We start from the raw sequence: 16,912 nt of genomic DNA on the forward strand, positions 1-16,912 counted from the left end.
AATACCGGGATTGCCGGGAACTCCGGGACAGTGACGGGGACAGGGACACAGGGGACACCGGGAACGCCCGGAGCCCGCGGGGACACCGGGACTGCCGGGGGACAGCGGGGACAGGGAGAGCCCGGGGAGAGCCGGGAATACCGGGGACACCGGGACTCTGACCGGGACAGGGACACAGCGGTGACACGGGGACATCCCGGAGACACCGGGACCCTGACTGGGACAGCGGGACACGGACCGGGGGAGGACACGGACAGGGGGACAGCAGTGCCACCTCCAGGACAGGGGACAGCGACACAGGGACAGCGACACGGACAGGGACACACGGACACGGACACACGGACACGGACAGGGACACACGGACACGGACGGGGACACACGGACACGGAGGGGACAAAGGGACACGGAGGGGACAAGGACACGGAGGGGACACACGGACACGGACACACGGACACGGAGGGGACACACGGACACGGACACGGACACACGGACACGGACGGGGACACACGGACACGGACGGGGACACACGGACACGGACAGGGACACACGGACACGGACAGGGACACACGGACACGGAGGGGACACACGGACACGGAGGGGACACACGGACACGGACATGGACACGGAGGGGACACAGGGACACGGACAGGGACACACGGACACGGAGGGGACACACGGACACGGACACACGGACACGGACGGGGACACACGGACACGGACACGGACGGGGACACACGGACACGGACGGGGACACACGGACACGGACAGGGACACACGGACAGGGACACACGGACACGGACGGGGACACACGGACAGGGACACACGGACAGGGACACACGGACACGGACACACGGACACGGAGGGGACACACGGACACGGACGGGGACACACGGACGGGGACACACGGACACGGACGGGGACACACGGACAGGGACACACGGACACGGACAGGGACACACGGACAGGGACACACGGACAGGGACACACGGACAGGGACACACGGACACGGACGGGGACACACGGACAGGGACACACGGACGGGGACACACGGACAGGGACACACGGACACGGATGGGGACACACGGACAGGGACACACGGACGGGGACACACGGACGGGGACACACGGACGGGGACACACGGACGGGGACACACGGACAGACGGACACGGACAGGGACACACGGACACGGAGGGGACACACGGACACGGACACACGGACACGGACACGGACAGGGACACACGGACACGGACAGGGACACACGGACACGGAGGGGACACACGGACACGGACGGGGACACACGGACACGGAGGGGACACACGGACACGGAGGGGACACACGGACACGGACAGGGACAGATGGACACGGACGGGGACACACGGACACGGACAGGGACACACGGACACGGACAGGGACAGACGGACACGGACGGGGACAGCGACATAGGTTTTCCCTATTTCCCCCCTTTCCTCCCATTTTTTCCCTATTTCTCCCCCATTTTTTCCATTTTTTTTTCTGTTTTCCCCAGTTTTTCTCTGTTCTTCCCATTTCCCCCCATTTTTCCAGGTTTCTCCCATTTTTTTCCTGTTTTTTTTTCCACTTTTTCCCCCGTTTTTCCCAGTTTTCCTCCCATTTTTTCCAGTTTCCCCCCATTTTTCCTCCTTTTCCAGTTTTTCCCTGTTCTCCCCCCTTTTCCCCCTTTCTTTCCCTATTTCTCCTCAGTTTTCCAGTTTTTCTCTGTTCTTCCCATTTCCCCCACATTTTCCTGGTTTTTTCCCCAAATTTCTGAGTTTCCGCCCATCTTTTCCCTATTTCCCCCTTTCCTCCCATTTTTTCCCTATTTCCCCCACACTTTTCCAGGTTTTTCCCATTTTTCCCAGTTTTTTTCCCAGTTTTTCCAGGTTTTTCCCAATCCCCCCAAATGTGAAGGATTCCAGAGGCGGCCCCGGCCGATCCCAGCCTTTGTTCCTTTGTTGGCTCCGACATTCCCGGGAATTCGCCCAAAGTCCGGGAGCGCTCCCGAGGTTCCCGAGGGGCCGGAGCCCGAGTTCCTTTTCCTGGGAATTTCCTTTTCCAGGGAATTTTCATTTTCCTGGGAATTTCAATTTCCTGGGAATTTTCATTTTCCTGGGAATTTTCATTTTCCTGGGAATTTCCATTTTCCTGGGAATTCCGGAAGGATCCTCCCGGGGCCGGAGGGATCCTCACATGAAATCGTCGGAGTCGTTCCCGTCCTGCGGGGAACAGCGGGAATTTGGGAATTTGGGAATGCTGGGATTTGGGAATTTGGGAATGCTGGGATTTGGGAATCCCACTTTTCCTTTTATTCCCATCCCTGTTCCCATCCCACTGCCATTATTCCAAACCCCACTATTCCCATTAATCCCGTTATTCCAAATCCCATTCCCATGATTCCCGTTCCCACCATTCCCAAATTTCCCATCATTCCCATCCCTCTCCATCCCATTAACCCCGTTATTCCCGTATCTCCCGTCATTCCCATTTTCCCCACCCCTTTCCCGAGGAATTCCCAGAGTTCTCCCGCCCCCCTTTCCCGAGGAATTCCCGGAATTCCGGGGGCTCCATGCCCACCTGGTTGGAGGACATGTTCTCGGCCTTCATCAGCGACGAGTAGCTCCTGCAGGGACAATTCCCAAAGTTATCCCGGAATTCCGAGGGAATTCCCGCCGGAAAAACCGGGGGGAGGATCCCGGAATTCCCGAGGGTTTTCCCTCCGGAATTCCGCCCCATCGGTTATCCCACAGTTCCTTGTTCCCGAGGTTCCGCTCCGGGATCTCCCAGCTGGAAATTCCCAGATTTGGGATCCCAATCCCAGATTTCCGAGCCTGGATCCCGGGAAATTCCCAATCCCTCCTTTCCCAGCCCGGATCCCAGGAAATTCCCGGATTTCCTTCAATCCCAGATTTTGTGAAGCTCGGGGAAGCTCCCGAGGGAATCCCAAATTCCTTGGGCAATTCCAGAGAATTCCAGAGAGAATTCCAGAGGCAACTGGGGCACCTCCAAAGGGAATTGCAGACAGGAGCAATTCCAGAGGGAATTCCAGGGAAATTCCAAAGGGAATCCCAGAGGTAATTGAGGCAATTCCAGAGAGAATTCAAAAGGGAATTCCAGAGGGAAATCCGGAGGGAACGAGGGCAATTCCAGAGGGAATTCCAGAGGGAATTCCAGGGGCATCCAGGGGCAATGCCAAAGGAATTCCAGGGCAATTCCACAGAGAATTCCAGAGGCAGTTGCAGCAATTTCAGAGGGAATTCCAGGAGCAATTCCAGAGGCATCTGAGGGAATTCCAGAGGGAATTCCAAAAGGAATGAGAGCAATTCCAAAGGGAATTCCAGAGGAAACTGGGGCGGTTCCAGAGGTGATTCCCGAGGCCGTTCCAGGCTCTCCCAGCATTCCCAGTCCCCACTCCCTGACTGAAGCCGGGATTTTCCTTGGAAAAGCCCCAGAAGCTCCGATCCCGGAATTCCCACCAAACGTTCCTGGAATTCTCACCAAACATTCCCAATATTCCCACCAGACATTCCTGGAATTATCACCAAACATTCCCAATATTCCCACCAGACATTCCTGGAATTATCACCAATCATTCCCACCAAACATTCCTGGAATTCCCACCCAACATTCCTGGCATTCTCAGCAAACATTCCCATCACACATTGCCGAAATTCCCACCAAACGTTCCCAACGAACGTTCCCAGCACTCCTGGCATTCCCGGAATTCTGGGAATTCCCACCGGAGCTCCTCCATCTCCTTTTTCCGCCGCTGCTCCTGCAGCTCCATCCGGCGCCGTCACCAAACATTCCCAACATTCCCAACAAACATTCCCAACACTCTGACCAAACATTCCCAACGTTCTCACCAGACATTCCCACCACTCCCAGCATTCCCAGAATTCCAGCATTCATTCCCACCGGAGCTCCTCCATCTCCTTTTTCTGGAGCTGTTCCTCCCTCTGCTCCCGGTGCTGCTCCCGGAGCTCCATCCAGGGCCGTCACCAAACCATTCCCACCAAACATTTCCGGAATTCCCAATAACCATTCCAAATATTCCCAGCATTCCCAGATTCCCACCGGAGCTCCTCCATCTCCTTTTTCCGCCACTGCTCCTCCCTCTGCTCCTGCAGCTCCATCTGGTACCGCCACCAAACATTCCCAACATTCCCAACGTACATTCCCACCAAACATTCCCAACAAACATTCAGGAAATTCCCAGCAGACATTCCCAGCATTCCCAGATTCCCACCGGAGCTCCTCCATCTCCTTTTTCCGCCACTGCTCCTGCAGCTCCATGCGGTGCCACCACCAAACATTCCCACCAGACATTCCCGGAATTCCCAATAACCATTCCCAACATTCCCAGCATTCCCAGATTCCCACCGGAGCTCCTCCATCTCCTTTCTCCGCCGCTGCTCCTCCCTCTGCTCCTGCAGCTCCATCCGGTACTGCCACCAAACATTCCCAGCAAACATTCCCAACATTCACACCAGACATTCCCAGAATTCCCAATAACCACTCCCAGAATTCCCGGAATTCCCACCGGAGCTCCTCCATCTCCTTTTTCTGGCGCTGCTTCTGCAGCTCCATCCGCCGCCGTCACCAAACATTCCCAACATTCCCACCAAACATTCCCAGCAAACATTCCCAACAAACATTCCCAACAAACATTCAGGGAATTCCCAGCAGACATTCCCAACATTCCCAGCATTCCCAGAATTCCCGGAATTCCCACCGGAGCTCCTCCATCTCCTTTCTCCGCCACTGCTCCTCCCTCTGCTCCCGCCGCTGCTCCTGCAGCTCCATCCGGTACTGCCACCAAACATTCCCAACAAACATTCCCAACAAACATTCAGGGAATTCCCAGCAGACATTCCCAACATTCCCAGCATTCCCAGATTCCCACCGGAGCTCCTCCATCTCCTTTTTCCTGCGGAGCTCCTCCCTCTGCTCCTGCAGCTCCATCCAGTGCCCCACCAAACATTCCCAACATTCCCAACAAACATTCCCACCAAACATTCCCACCAAACATTCCCACCAGACATTCCCGGAATCCCCAATAACCATTCCCAGCATTCCCAGATTCCCACCGGAGCTCCTCCATCTCCTTTTTCCTGCGGAGCTCCTCGCGCTGCTCCCGCCGCTGCTCCTGCAGCTCCATCGGGCACCGTCACCAAACATTCCCAACATTCCCACCAAACATTCCCACCAAACATTCCCACCAAACATTCCCAGCGTTCTGACCAGACCTTCCCAACATTCCCACCAGACGTTCCTAGCGTTCCCACCAAACATTCCCAGCACACATTCCCAATGTTCCCACCAAACATTCCCAACATTCCCACCAAACATTCCCACCAAACATTCCCAACACTCACACCAGACATTCCCGGAATCCCCAATAACCATTCCCAGCATTCCCAGATTCCCACCGGAGCTCCTCCATCTCCTTTTTCCTGCGGAGCTCCTCCCTCTGCTCCCGCCGCTGCTCCTGCAGCTCCATCCGGCGCCGCCCCCGCTCCTCCCGGTCCCGGCACTCCCGCTCGGCCGCCAGGTCCGGGAATCGCTCCACGCGCGTGCGCTCCAGCCGGCGCAGCTGCTCCGCCCCGCGCCGCTCCACCGTCACCGAGCGCACCTGGAATATGGGGGATAGACTGGGAGTGAACTGGGGTTGAACCGGGATTGAACTGGGGTTAGACTGGGATTGAACTGGGATTGAACCAGGGGTTAACGGGACTTTGCTGCTCCGCCCCGCGCCGCTCCACCGTCACCGAGCGCACCTGGAATATGGGGGATAGACTGGGATTGAACTGGGATTGAAATGGGGTTAAACTGGGAATGAAACCGGGGATAAACCCGGCTTTAATGGGACTTTGCTGCTCCGCCCCGCGGCGCTCCACCGTCACCGAGCGCACCTGGAGCAAAGGGATAGACCGGGGTTAAACTGGGATTGAACTGGGGTTAAACTGGGATTGAACTGGGGTTAAACTGGGATTGAACTGGGATTGAACCAGGGGTTAATGGGATATTGCTGCTCCGCCCCGCGGCGCTCCACCGTCACCGAACGGACCTGGAATGGGGTTAGACCGGGGTTAAACCGGGATTTAAACTGGGATTGAACTGGGGTTAAACTGGGGTTAGACTGGGATTGAACCAGGATTGAACTGGGGTTAAACTGGGAATGAAACCAGGGGTTAACGGGACTTTGCTGCTCCGCCCCGCGGCGCTCCACCGTCACCGAACGGACCTGGAATGGGGATAGACTGGGATTAAACTGGGGTTAGACTGGGATTGAACTGGGATTGAACCAGGGGTTAATGGGATATTGCTGCTCCGCCCCGCGCCGCTCCACCGTCACCGAGCGCACCTGGAGCAAAGGGATAGACCGGGGTTAAACTGGGGTTAAACTGGGATTGAACTGGGATTGAACCAGGGGTTAATGGGATTTTGCTGCTCCGCCCCACGCCGCTCCACTGTCACAGAACGCACCTGGGACAAAGGGATAGACTGGGATTAAACCAGGATTAAACTGGGGTTAAACTGGGATTAAACTGGGATTAAACGGGGAATTGGGGTTGCATTGTTCTGCCATCACTGCACACACCTGGGAAACAGGGATTGAACCGGGAGTTAAACTGGGAAATAAACCGGGAATCACATCGGGAATGAAAGCGGGAATGGGGCTGTTCCCAACGGGAGATGTGTCCCAGTGCTGCCCTCTGCTGGCCATGGCGGGAACTGCAGGAAATCCGGGAATGGGGAATATTCCCAATGGGAAAAACGTCCCAGTCCTGGCTTGTGTTGGGGATTGTGGGGAAACTGGGAATGCGGAATGTTCCTGGTGTTCCCATTCCTGGATTCCTGACGCTCCCACTCCCAGATTCCCAGGGATCATTCCTGGATTCCCAGGGATCATTCCTGGATTCCCGCTGTTCCCATTCCCTGACGGATTCCCACTGTTGCCCTTCCTGGATGGATTCCCATTGTTCCTATTCCCAATTCCCACATCCATTCCCATTCCTGTCTCTCACGTCCTTGCTGCGGTGGAAGCCGATCTGATCCCAGTCCCAAATTCCCATTCTCGCATTTCTAATTCCCATTCCCACATTCCCCATTCCCAGATTCATTCCCACATTCCCCATTCTCATTCCCACTCCCAAATTCCCAGTTTATTCCCTTCTCTCACGCACGTCCTTGCTGCGGTGGAACCCGATCTGTTCCCATTCCCAATCCCCAGATTTATTCCCAAATTCCCAGATTATTCCCAGATTTATCCATTCCCCACTCACGTCCTTGCTGCAGTGGAAGCCGATCTGTTCCCATTCCTAATCCCCAGATTATTCCCACATTCCCAGATTATTCCTCTCACTCACGTCCTTGCTGCGGTGGAAGCCGATCTGATCCCATTCCCAAATTCCCAATCCCAAATTCCCAGATTTATTCCCAAATTCCCAGATTATTCCCATTCCCCACTCATGTCCTTGCTGCGGTGGAAGCCGATCTGATCCCATTCCCACATTCCCAGATTTATTCCCAAATTCCCAGATTATTCCCAGATAATTCCCATTCCCCACTCACGTCCTTGCTGCGGTGGAAGCCGATCTGATCCCAGTCCCAAATTCCCAATCCCAATCCCAAATTCCCAGATTTATTCCCCCATTCCCATTCCCATTCCCATCCCTCACTCACGTCCTTGTGCTGTGGAAGCCGATCTGTTCCCACTCCCATTCCCATTCCTGTTCCCATTCCCAAGTTCCCAGATTTATTCCCAAATTCCCAGATTATTCCCAGAGTTATCCTCTCACGCACATCCTTGCTGCGGTGGAAGCCGATCTGATCCCAGTCCCAAATTCTCAATCCCAATCCCAAATTCCCAGATTATTCCCAGATTTATCCCATTCCCTCACGCCCATCCTTGCTGCAGTGGAAGCCGATCTGTTCCCATTCCCAATCCCCAGATTTATTCCCAAATTCCCAGATTATTCCCAGTTTATTCCCAGATTTATCCATTCCTCACGTCCTTGCTGCGGTGGAAGCCGATCTGATCCCATTCCCAATCCCCATTCCCAAATTCCCAGATTTATTCCAAATTCCCAGAATATTCCCAAATTAATCCCATTCCTCACGCACATCCTTGCTGAGGTGGAACCCGATCTGTTCGCATTCCCAATCCCAAATTCCCAGATTATTCCCAGATTTATCCTCTCACTCACGTCCTTGCTGCGGTGGAAGCCGATCTGTTCCCATTCCCAAATTCCCAATCCCAAATTCCCAGATTATTCCCAGATTATTCCCAGATTTATTCCATCACTCACGTCCTTGCTGCGGTGGAAGCCGATCTGATCCCATTCCCAAATTCCCAGATTTATTCCCAAATTCCCAGATTTATCCATTCCTCACTCACGTCCTTGCTGCGGTGGAAGCCGATCTGCCCCACGTCCATGTCGGGCGTTTTGCGCAGGTTGCTCCAGGGCGTGTAAACCACGGTCACCGAGCTCAGCTTGCAGCCTGCAGGAAACGGGGAGAAAACGGGGAAAAATGGGTGAAAATGGATTAAATCGGATAAACCACGGTCACTGAGCTCAGTTTGCAGCCTGGAAACGGGGTAAAAACAGGGGAAAATGGGCAAAAATGGATAAAAACGGATAAAATCGGATAAACCACGGTCACCGAGCTCAGCTTGCAGCTGGAAACGGGGTAAAAATGGGGGAAAAGGGGCAAAAATGGGCAAAAATGGATAAAAATGGATTAAATCGGATAAACAGGCACGAGTCAGCTGAGCCTGGAAACGGGTAAAATGGGCAAAAATGATTAAATCGGTAAACCACGGTCACCGAGTCAGCTGCAGCTGAAAGGAGAAAAGGGAAGAAAATGGGCAAAAATGGCAAATTGGAAAATGGATTAATGGAAACCACGGTCACTGAGCTCAGCTTGCAGCTGGAAACGGGGTGAGGTGAAAACAGGGGGAAAATGGGCAAAAATGGATATAAAAGCTGATAAACCACGGTCACCGAGCTCAGCTTGCAGCTGGAAACGGGAGGTTTTAAAAAAATGGGGGAAAATGGGCAAAAATGGGAAAAAAATGGATTAAAAATGGATTTAAATCGGATAACACGGTCACCGAGCTCAGCTTGCAGCCTTGGAAACGGGGTAAAATGGGCAAAAATGGATTAAATCGGATAAACACGGTCACCGAGCTCAGCTTGCAGCCTGGAAACGGGCAGAAAACGGGGAAAATGGGCAAAAATGGGCAAAAAATGGGCAAAAATGGATTAAATCGGATAAACCACGGTCACTGAGCTCAGCTTGCAGCCTGGAAACGGGCAGAAAAACGGGGAAAATGGGCAAAAATGGGCAAAAATGGGCAAAAATGGATAAAATCGGGTAAACCACGGTCACTGAGCTCAGCTTGCAGCCTGGAAATGGGGCGAAAACGGGGGAAAAATAGGGGAAAATGGGCAAAAATGGATTAAATCGGATAAACCACGGTCACCGAGCTCAGCTTGCAGCCTGGAAACGGGGCAAAAACAGGGGAAAATGGGCAAAAATGGGCAAAAATGGATAAAATCGGATAAACCACGGTCACTGAGCTCAGCTTGCAGCCTGCAGGAAACGGGGTAAAAACAGGGGAAAATAGGAAAAAAATTGATAAAATTGGGTAAACCACGGTCACTGAGCTCAGCTTGCAGCCTGCAGGAAACGGGGTAAAAACGGGGTAAAAAAAGGGGAAAAATGGGCAAAAATGGATTAAATCGAATAAACCACGGTCACCGAGCTCAGCTTGCAGCCTGGACACGGGGTAAAAACGGGGGAAAATGGGCAAAAATGGGTGAAAATGGGCAAAAATGGATAAAAACGGATAAACCACGGTCACCGAGCTCAGCTTGCAGCCTGCAGGAAACGGGGAGAAAACGGGCAAAAATGGGTGAAAATGGATAAAAATGGGTAAAATGGGTAAAGCACCGTCACTGATCTCAAGTGCAGTCTAGAAACGGGGAGAAAACGGGCAAAAACAGTAAAAAATGATAAAATCGGATAAACCACGGTCACTGAGCTCAGCGTGCAGCCTGCAGGAAATGAGGGAAAAATGGGGTAAAAACTGGGAAAAATGGGGCAAATGTAGGGAAAACCAGAGAAAGTCCAGGTTTTCCTGGAGTTTTCCCAGGATTTCCCAGGGTTTTGCCTGGATTTTCCGGGGTTATCCCAAGATTTTCGGGGTTTTCTGGAATTTCCCAGTGGCTTTCCCTGGATTTCCTGAGGTTTTTTCTGGGATTTTCCAATGTGTTTCCCAGGATTTCATGGGGTTTTTTCCTGGGATTTCCCATTTTTCTCCCATCTTTTCCCATTTTTCTCTCATTTTTTCTCCCATTTTTTCCCCATTTTTCTCCCATTTTTTCTCCCATTTTTTCCCATTTTTTCCCATTTTTTTCCCATTTTTCTCTCATTTTTTCCACTTTTTCTCTCATCTATCTCCCATTTTTTCCCCATTTTTCTCCCATTTTTTCCCATTTTTTCCTCCCATTTTTCCCCATTTTTCTCCTATTTTTTCTCCAATTTTTTCCCCTTTTCCTCTAATTTTTTCCCATTTTTCTCTCATTTTTTCCCATTTTTTTCCCATTTTTCTGTCATTTTTCTCCCACTTATTCCCATTTTTGTCTCATTCTTTCCCATTTTCCTCTATTTTTTTCCCATTTGTTTCTCATTTTTCTCCCATTTTTTCCCCCATTTTTCTCCCATTTTTTCCCATTTTTCTCTCATTTTTTCCCATTTTTCTCTCATTTTTCTCCCATTTTTTCCCATTTTTCTCCCATCTTTTCCCATTTTTTCCCATTTTTCCCGTTTTCCCGGGTACCTTGGATGCTGTTGGCCTTCACCAGGTGGGCGCAGTCGCTCAGCACCTCCTTGGGGATGTCGTCCATGGTCTGGCCCTGCAGGAAATTCCCAAATAATTCCCAAATTCCCAAATTTCCAACTCATCCCACTTTTACATCGTCTTTTTCCCAAGGTTTCCCAAGAAATATCCCAATTTTCCCAAGGTTTCCCGAGGGATCTCCCAATTTTCCAAGGTTTTTCCTGATTTTCCCAAGGTTTCCCAAGGAATTTTCCCAAGGTTTTTCCCCGATTTTTCCCTGAGTTTATTCTGTATTTTTCCTGAGTTTTTCCCACTGGTTTTCCCATGGTTTCCCAGGGGACATCCAGGTTTTCCCGAGATTTTTCCCAAGTTTTTCCCAATGTTTTCCCAAGCTTTACCCTGTGGTTTCCCAGATTTTCCCAAGGTTTTTGCAAGGTGATCCCGAGGTTTTCCCGCTGTTTTTTCCCAAGGTTTCCCCGAGTTTTTCCTGAGGTTTTTCCCCGAGTTTTTCCTGAGGTTCCTCCGAGGTTTTCCCAGGATTTTCCCAAATTTTCCCGAATTTTTTCCCGAGTTTCCTGGATTACCTGGTGCAGCCGCAGGTAGACGTGGGCTGAGGAGAGTTTGTCCACGTGGAACCTGCGGGAACAGCGGGAAAACGGAGCCGGGAATTCCGGGAATTCTGGGAATTCCAACCCAGGAATTGCAACCCAGAGCCAGCCCGGGAATGCTGAGCTGGGAATTTTGGGAATTCTGGGAATTTTGACCCGGAGTCAGCCCGGGAATTTTGGGAATTTTGGGAATTCCAGCCTGGAGCCAGCCCGGGAATTTTGGGAATTCGGGAATTCCCAACCCAGAGCCAGCCTGGGAATGCTGAGCTGGGAATTCCAGGAAAAAATGGGATCCAAAGAGGTTCAGGGGAACAAACGGGATCGGGGAAAAACGGGATCCAATCGGGATTGGGGAAAAATGGGATCCAATCGGGATCAGGGAAAAATGGGACTCAAATGGGATCCATGGGATTCAATGGGATCCTGGGAAACAAATGGGATGTGGGAAAACAAACAGGATCCAAATGGGATCCAGGGAAACCAACGGGATCCAAATGGGATCAGGGAAAAACGGAATCCAAGAAAAAATGGGATTCAAACAGGATCAGGGAAACAAACGGGATCCATGGAACAAACGGGATCCAGGGAAATCCAGTGGGATCGGGGAAACAAACAGGATCCAAATGGGATCCATGGGAACAAACGGGATCCATGGGAATCTGGGATCCAGGGGAACAACTGGAATCCATGGGAACAAATGGGATCCATGGGAACAAACCGGATCCCAGGGAATTCAGGATCCAGGGAAAGAATTGGAATCTACGGGAACAAACGGGATCCACACGGGATCCATGGGAAGAAATGGGATCCCAGGGAATCTGGGATCCACGGGAACAAACGGGATCCGTGGGAAGAACTGGGATTCAAACGGGATCCATGGGAACAAACGGGATCCAAACGGGATCCATGGGAAGAACTGGGATCCCAGGGAATCCAGGATCCAGGGAAAGAACTGGAATCCACGGGAACAAACGGGATCCAGGGGAACAAACGGGATCCCAGGGAATTCAGGATCCAGGGAAACAACTGGAATCCATGGGAACAAATGGGATCCATGGGAACAACTGGAATCCACGGGATTCAAACGGGATCCACGGGAACAAACGGGATCCCAACGGACCCAGGGCACTCCAGGGCCCCGGATCCCCCCCAGCCCCCTTTCCCCGTTTCCCCGTTCCCATTCCCGGTGCGATTCCGGATCCCGGCCAGCGCTCACCACACGTCCTCGGGCCACCCGTACTTGATCAGGTCCTCGTCTGCGGGAACGGGAACGGGCTCAGCCCCAAACCCGGGATTCCAGCCCAAATCCCAGAATTCCCACTCCAAATCCTGCCCCAAAATCCTGGGATTCCAACCCAAATCCTGCCCCAAAATCCCGGAATTCCCAACCCAAATCCTGCCCAAAATCCCAGAATTCCCACCCAAATCCTGCCCCAAGATCCCGGGATTCCAACCCAAATCCCAGAATTCCCACCCCAAATCCTGCCCTAAATCCCATGATCCCTGCCCCAAAATCCCAGAATTCCCATCCCAAATTCAGCCTCAAATCCTGCTCCAAGGTCTGGATTCCAGCCCTAAATCCTGCTCCAAAATCCTGGGATTCCCACCCCAAATGCAGCTCCAAAATCCTGGGATTCCCACCCCAAATCCTGCCCCAAAATCCCAGATTCCCACCCCAAATCCCGGAATTCCCACCCCAAATCCTGCTCCAAAATCCCAGATTTCCACCCCAAATCCCAGGATTCAAACCCCAAATCCAGCCCTAAAATCCCAGATTCCAGCCCAGAATTCCTGCCCCAAATCCCAGAACTGCCACCCCAAATCCAGTCCCAAACCTTGCCCCAAAATCTTGGAATTCCCACCCCAAATCCTGCCCCAAATCCCAGAATTCCCACCCCAAATCCTGCCCCAAATCCCAGATTCCAGCCCTAAATCCTGCCCCAAAATCCTGGGATTCCCACCCCAAATCCCAGGATTCAAGCCTCAAATCCCTCCCCTCAATCCCTGCCCCATATCCAGCCCTAAAATCCCACATTCCAGCCCAGATTCCTGCCCCAAATCCCAGAATTCCCACCTGAAATTCTGGGATTCCAGCCCCATATCCCACCCCAAATCCTGGATTCCAACCCCAAATCCCAGAATTCCAGCCCCAAATGCTGCCACAAATCCCAGGATTGTAACCCCAAATCCAGCCCGAAAATCCCAAACCATCCCACCCTAAATCCCAGATTCCCCCTTCAAATCCCGGGACTCCCATCCCAAAATTCCGATCCCAAATCCTGGGATTTCCACTCCAAATCTCAGGATTCCCATCCCAAAACCAGCCACAAAATTCCCCCCCAAAAATCCCTGAAATTCTGAAAATAGACCTTGAAATTCCCCCAAAAAGTCCTGAAATAATTCCCCAAACAATTCCTGAAATTCCCAAAATGATCCACAAAGTCCTCACAAAAAATCCCAAATTAATTCCTGAGATTCCCAATATTTCCCCCCAAAAACCCAAAACTTTCCCAGAGAATTTCCAAAACTCAAAAAACAATCCCCAGAATTCCCAAAATTCCCAAAAATTCCCAAATTCCCGGCGGGTCACTCACTCTCGTACTTGTCCTTGCCCATGTAGATGGTGTAGACGGCGGCAGCGGCTGCGGGAAAACCAGGAATGGAACCGTGAAAAATGGGAATGGAGCCATGGGAAATCCAGGGAACGGATTAATGGAAAACCCGGGAATGGATCCATGGAAAACCCGGGAATGGATTAATGGAAACCCGGGAATGGACTCATGGAAAACCCGGGATTGGAGCCACGGAAAACCTGGGAATGGACCCATGGAAAACCCGGGAATGGATCCATGGAAAACCTGGGAATGGACCCATAGAAACCCAGGAATGGATCCATAGATAGCCCATGGAAAACCCGGGAATGGGTCCATGGAAAATGGGATTGGATCCATGGAAATCCTGGGAACGGATCCATGGAAAACCTGGGAACGGATCCATGGAAAACCAGGGAATGGACCCATGGAAACCCAGGAATGGATCCGTAGATAGCCCATGGAAAACCCGGGAATGGATCCAGGGAAAATGGGAATGGATCCATGGAAAATGGGATTGGATCCATGGAAAATCTGGGATTGGATCCATGGAAACCCAGGAATGGATCCATAGATAGCCCATGGGAAACCCGGGAATGGATTGATGAAAACTGGGACTGGATCCATGGAAAACCTGGGAATGGATTAATGGAAACCTGGGAATGGACTCATGGAAAACCTGGGATTGGATCCATGAAAACGGAATGGATCCATGGGAAATCCGGGGAAACCCCGGGAATGGATTAATGAAAAATGGGAATGGATCCATGGGAAACCCAGGGAAAGGATTAATGGAAAACCTGGGAATGGATCCATGGAAACCCAGGAATGGATCCATAGAAAGCCCATGGAAAACCTGGGAATGGATCCATGGAAAATGGGATTGGATCCATGGAAAATCTGGGAATGGACTCATTGAAAACCTGGGATTGGATCCATGAAAACGGAATGGATTCACAGGAAATCCAGGGAAACCCGGGAATGGATTAATGAAAAATGGGAATGGATCCATGGGAAACCCAGGGAAAGGATTAATGGAAAACCCGGGAATGGATCCATGGAAAACCTGGGAATGGATCCATGGAAAACCTGGGAATGGATCCATGGAAACCCAGGAATGGATCCATAGAAAGCCCATGGAAAACCCGGGAATGGATCCATGGAAAATGGGATTGGATCCATGGAAAACCTGGGAATGGATTAATGGAAACCTGGGAATGGACTCATGGAAAACCCGGGATTGGATCCACGAAAACAGGGAATGGATCCATGGGAAACCCAGGGAAAGGATTAATGGAAAACCTGGGAATGGACCCATGGAAACCCAGGAATGGATCCATAGATAGCCCATGGAAAACCCGGGAATGGATCCATGGAAAATGGGATTGGATCCATGGAAAATGGGATTGGATCCACGGAAACCCAGGAATGGATCAGTGGAAAATTGGGAATGGAACCATGGGAAACCCAGGAATGGATCCATGGAAAACCTGGGACTGGATCAATGAAAACCCAGGAATGGGTCAACAAAACCCAGGATTGGATCCATGGGAAACCCTGGAATGGATCCATGCAAACACCTCAGGAATGGATCCATGGAAAACCCGGAATGGATCCATGGAAAACCTGGGAAAAACCCGGGAATGGATCTATGGAGAACTGGGAGTCCATCCACAGAAACATGAGGAATGGATCCATGGAAAACCTGGGAATGGATCAGGGGAAAACCCGGGAATGGATCCATGGAAAACCCAGGAAAAAACGCCAGAATGGATCCTTGAAAAACAGGAAAGGATCCATGGAAAATCGGGAACAGATCCATGGAAAACTCAGGAAAAAAAAAAATCCCCCGGAATTTCTGGATTCCTGGGAATTCTCTCCTGGGAACTTTTTCCCGATTTTTTGGGGGAGTCCAAATTCCCTTCCTGGGCTTCTGCAGGGAAATTCGGAAATTCTCAAATCCAGGAATTCCCATGGGTCAGATTCCAGCTGGAATTCCCAAATTTCCTAAATTCCTCCCAAAATTCCCAAAAAATCTTCATGGGAAAGTGGGAATTGAAAATAGTCCCAGTCCGGGAGAGGCAATGCAAAAAAATCCGGGGAAAATCCGGAAAAAGTCCTGGAAAATTGCAGGAAAATCCAGGAAAAGTCGGCCCCTAAAATTCGGCCCCAGATTGGGAATTCAAGGAGAATTCCCGGATTTTTCGGAGCCATTCCCGGTTGTCCCCGGGAATTCCCGGCAGGAACAATCCCGGGTTTTGTTATCCCGCGGGAATTCCGGAGCTCGCGGGAAAATCCCGTGGGAAAACCCCGCGAAAAGGAGAAATCCCGGGAATTGCGGGGATTCCGGGGGGGATGCGGGAAAAGGGCGGGAATTGGGGAGCGGGGCGGGAATTGCGGCGGGAATTGGCGGGAAAAGGGGATTGGGGCGGGGATTCCCCGAGAATTCCCGGGAATTCGCTCTCTCACCGTTGGAGGTGAAGTAGAACACCATGGCTGCGGCGGCGCGGGCGCTGCGCTGATCCCGCTGCTCCCGGCGCTCCCGGTTATCCCGGGTTTATCCCGTTTTTCCCGCTTTTATCCCGTTTTTATCCCGGGTTTTCCCGGGCCCGTCCCGGGGCTCCGCAGCCACCTCCGTAGGGAAGGCCCGGCAGGGAAGGGGCCGTGCGTAATGACGTCAGAGCTGCGTGCGGAGAATGCGCATGCGCAGAGCAGTTATGGAGTGGTGGTTAACGGGAGCTGCGTGTGTGCGGGCGGCCATGACACTGTACGGAAAATAGAACTGCGTATTCGAGGGCGGCCATGATAGCGTACGGAAAATGGAACTGCGCATGCGCAAAGCGGCCATG

The 16,912-nt window shown here is 51.9% G+C and overlaps 1 protein-coding gene across 1 annotated transcript; it reads right to left on the bottom strand.

Moving 5' to 3' along the window:
- Nucleotides 1-1,945: 1,945 nt before the first annotated feature.
- CCDC25 (coiled-coil domain containing 25) lies at nt 1,946-16,738 on the bottom strand. Its single transcript, XM_064709981.1, has 9 exons — nt 16,533-16,738; nt 14,067-14,114; nt 12,689-12,728; nt 11,449-11,500; nt 10,865-10,940; nt 8,417-8,520; nt 5,445-5,647; nt 2,590-2,635; nt 1,946-2,231 (listed from the first exon to the last, which is right to left on the bottom strand). Exons 1-9 carry the CDS (start codon nt 16,555-16,557, stop codon nt 2,202-2,204), a joined length of 624 nt encoding a protein of 207 aa, XP_064566051.1. The 5' UTR covers nt 16,558-16,738; the 3' UTR covers nt 1,946-2,201.
- Nucleotides 16,739-16,912: the final 174 nt, after the last annotated feature.

Source organism: Zonotrichia leucophrys, chromosome 3 (genome assembly GCF_028769735.1).
Source record: "Zonotrichia leucophrys gambelii isolate GWCS_2022_RI chromosome 3, RI_Zleu_2.0, whole genome shotgun sequence".
In the NCBI taxonomy this organism is placed as follows: Eukaryota; Metazoa; Chordata; class Aves; order Passeriformes; family Passerellidae; genus Zonotrichia; species Zonotrichia leucophrys.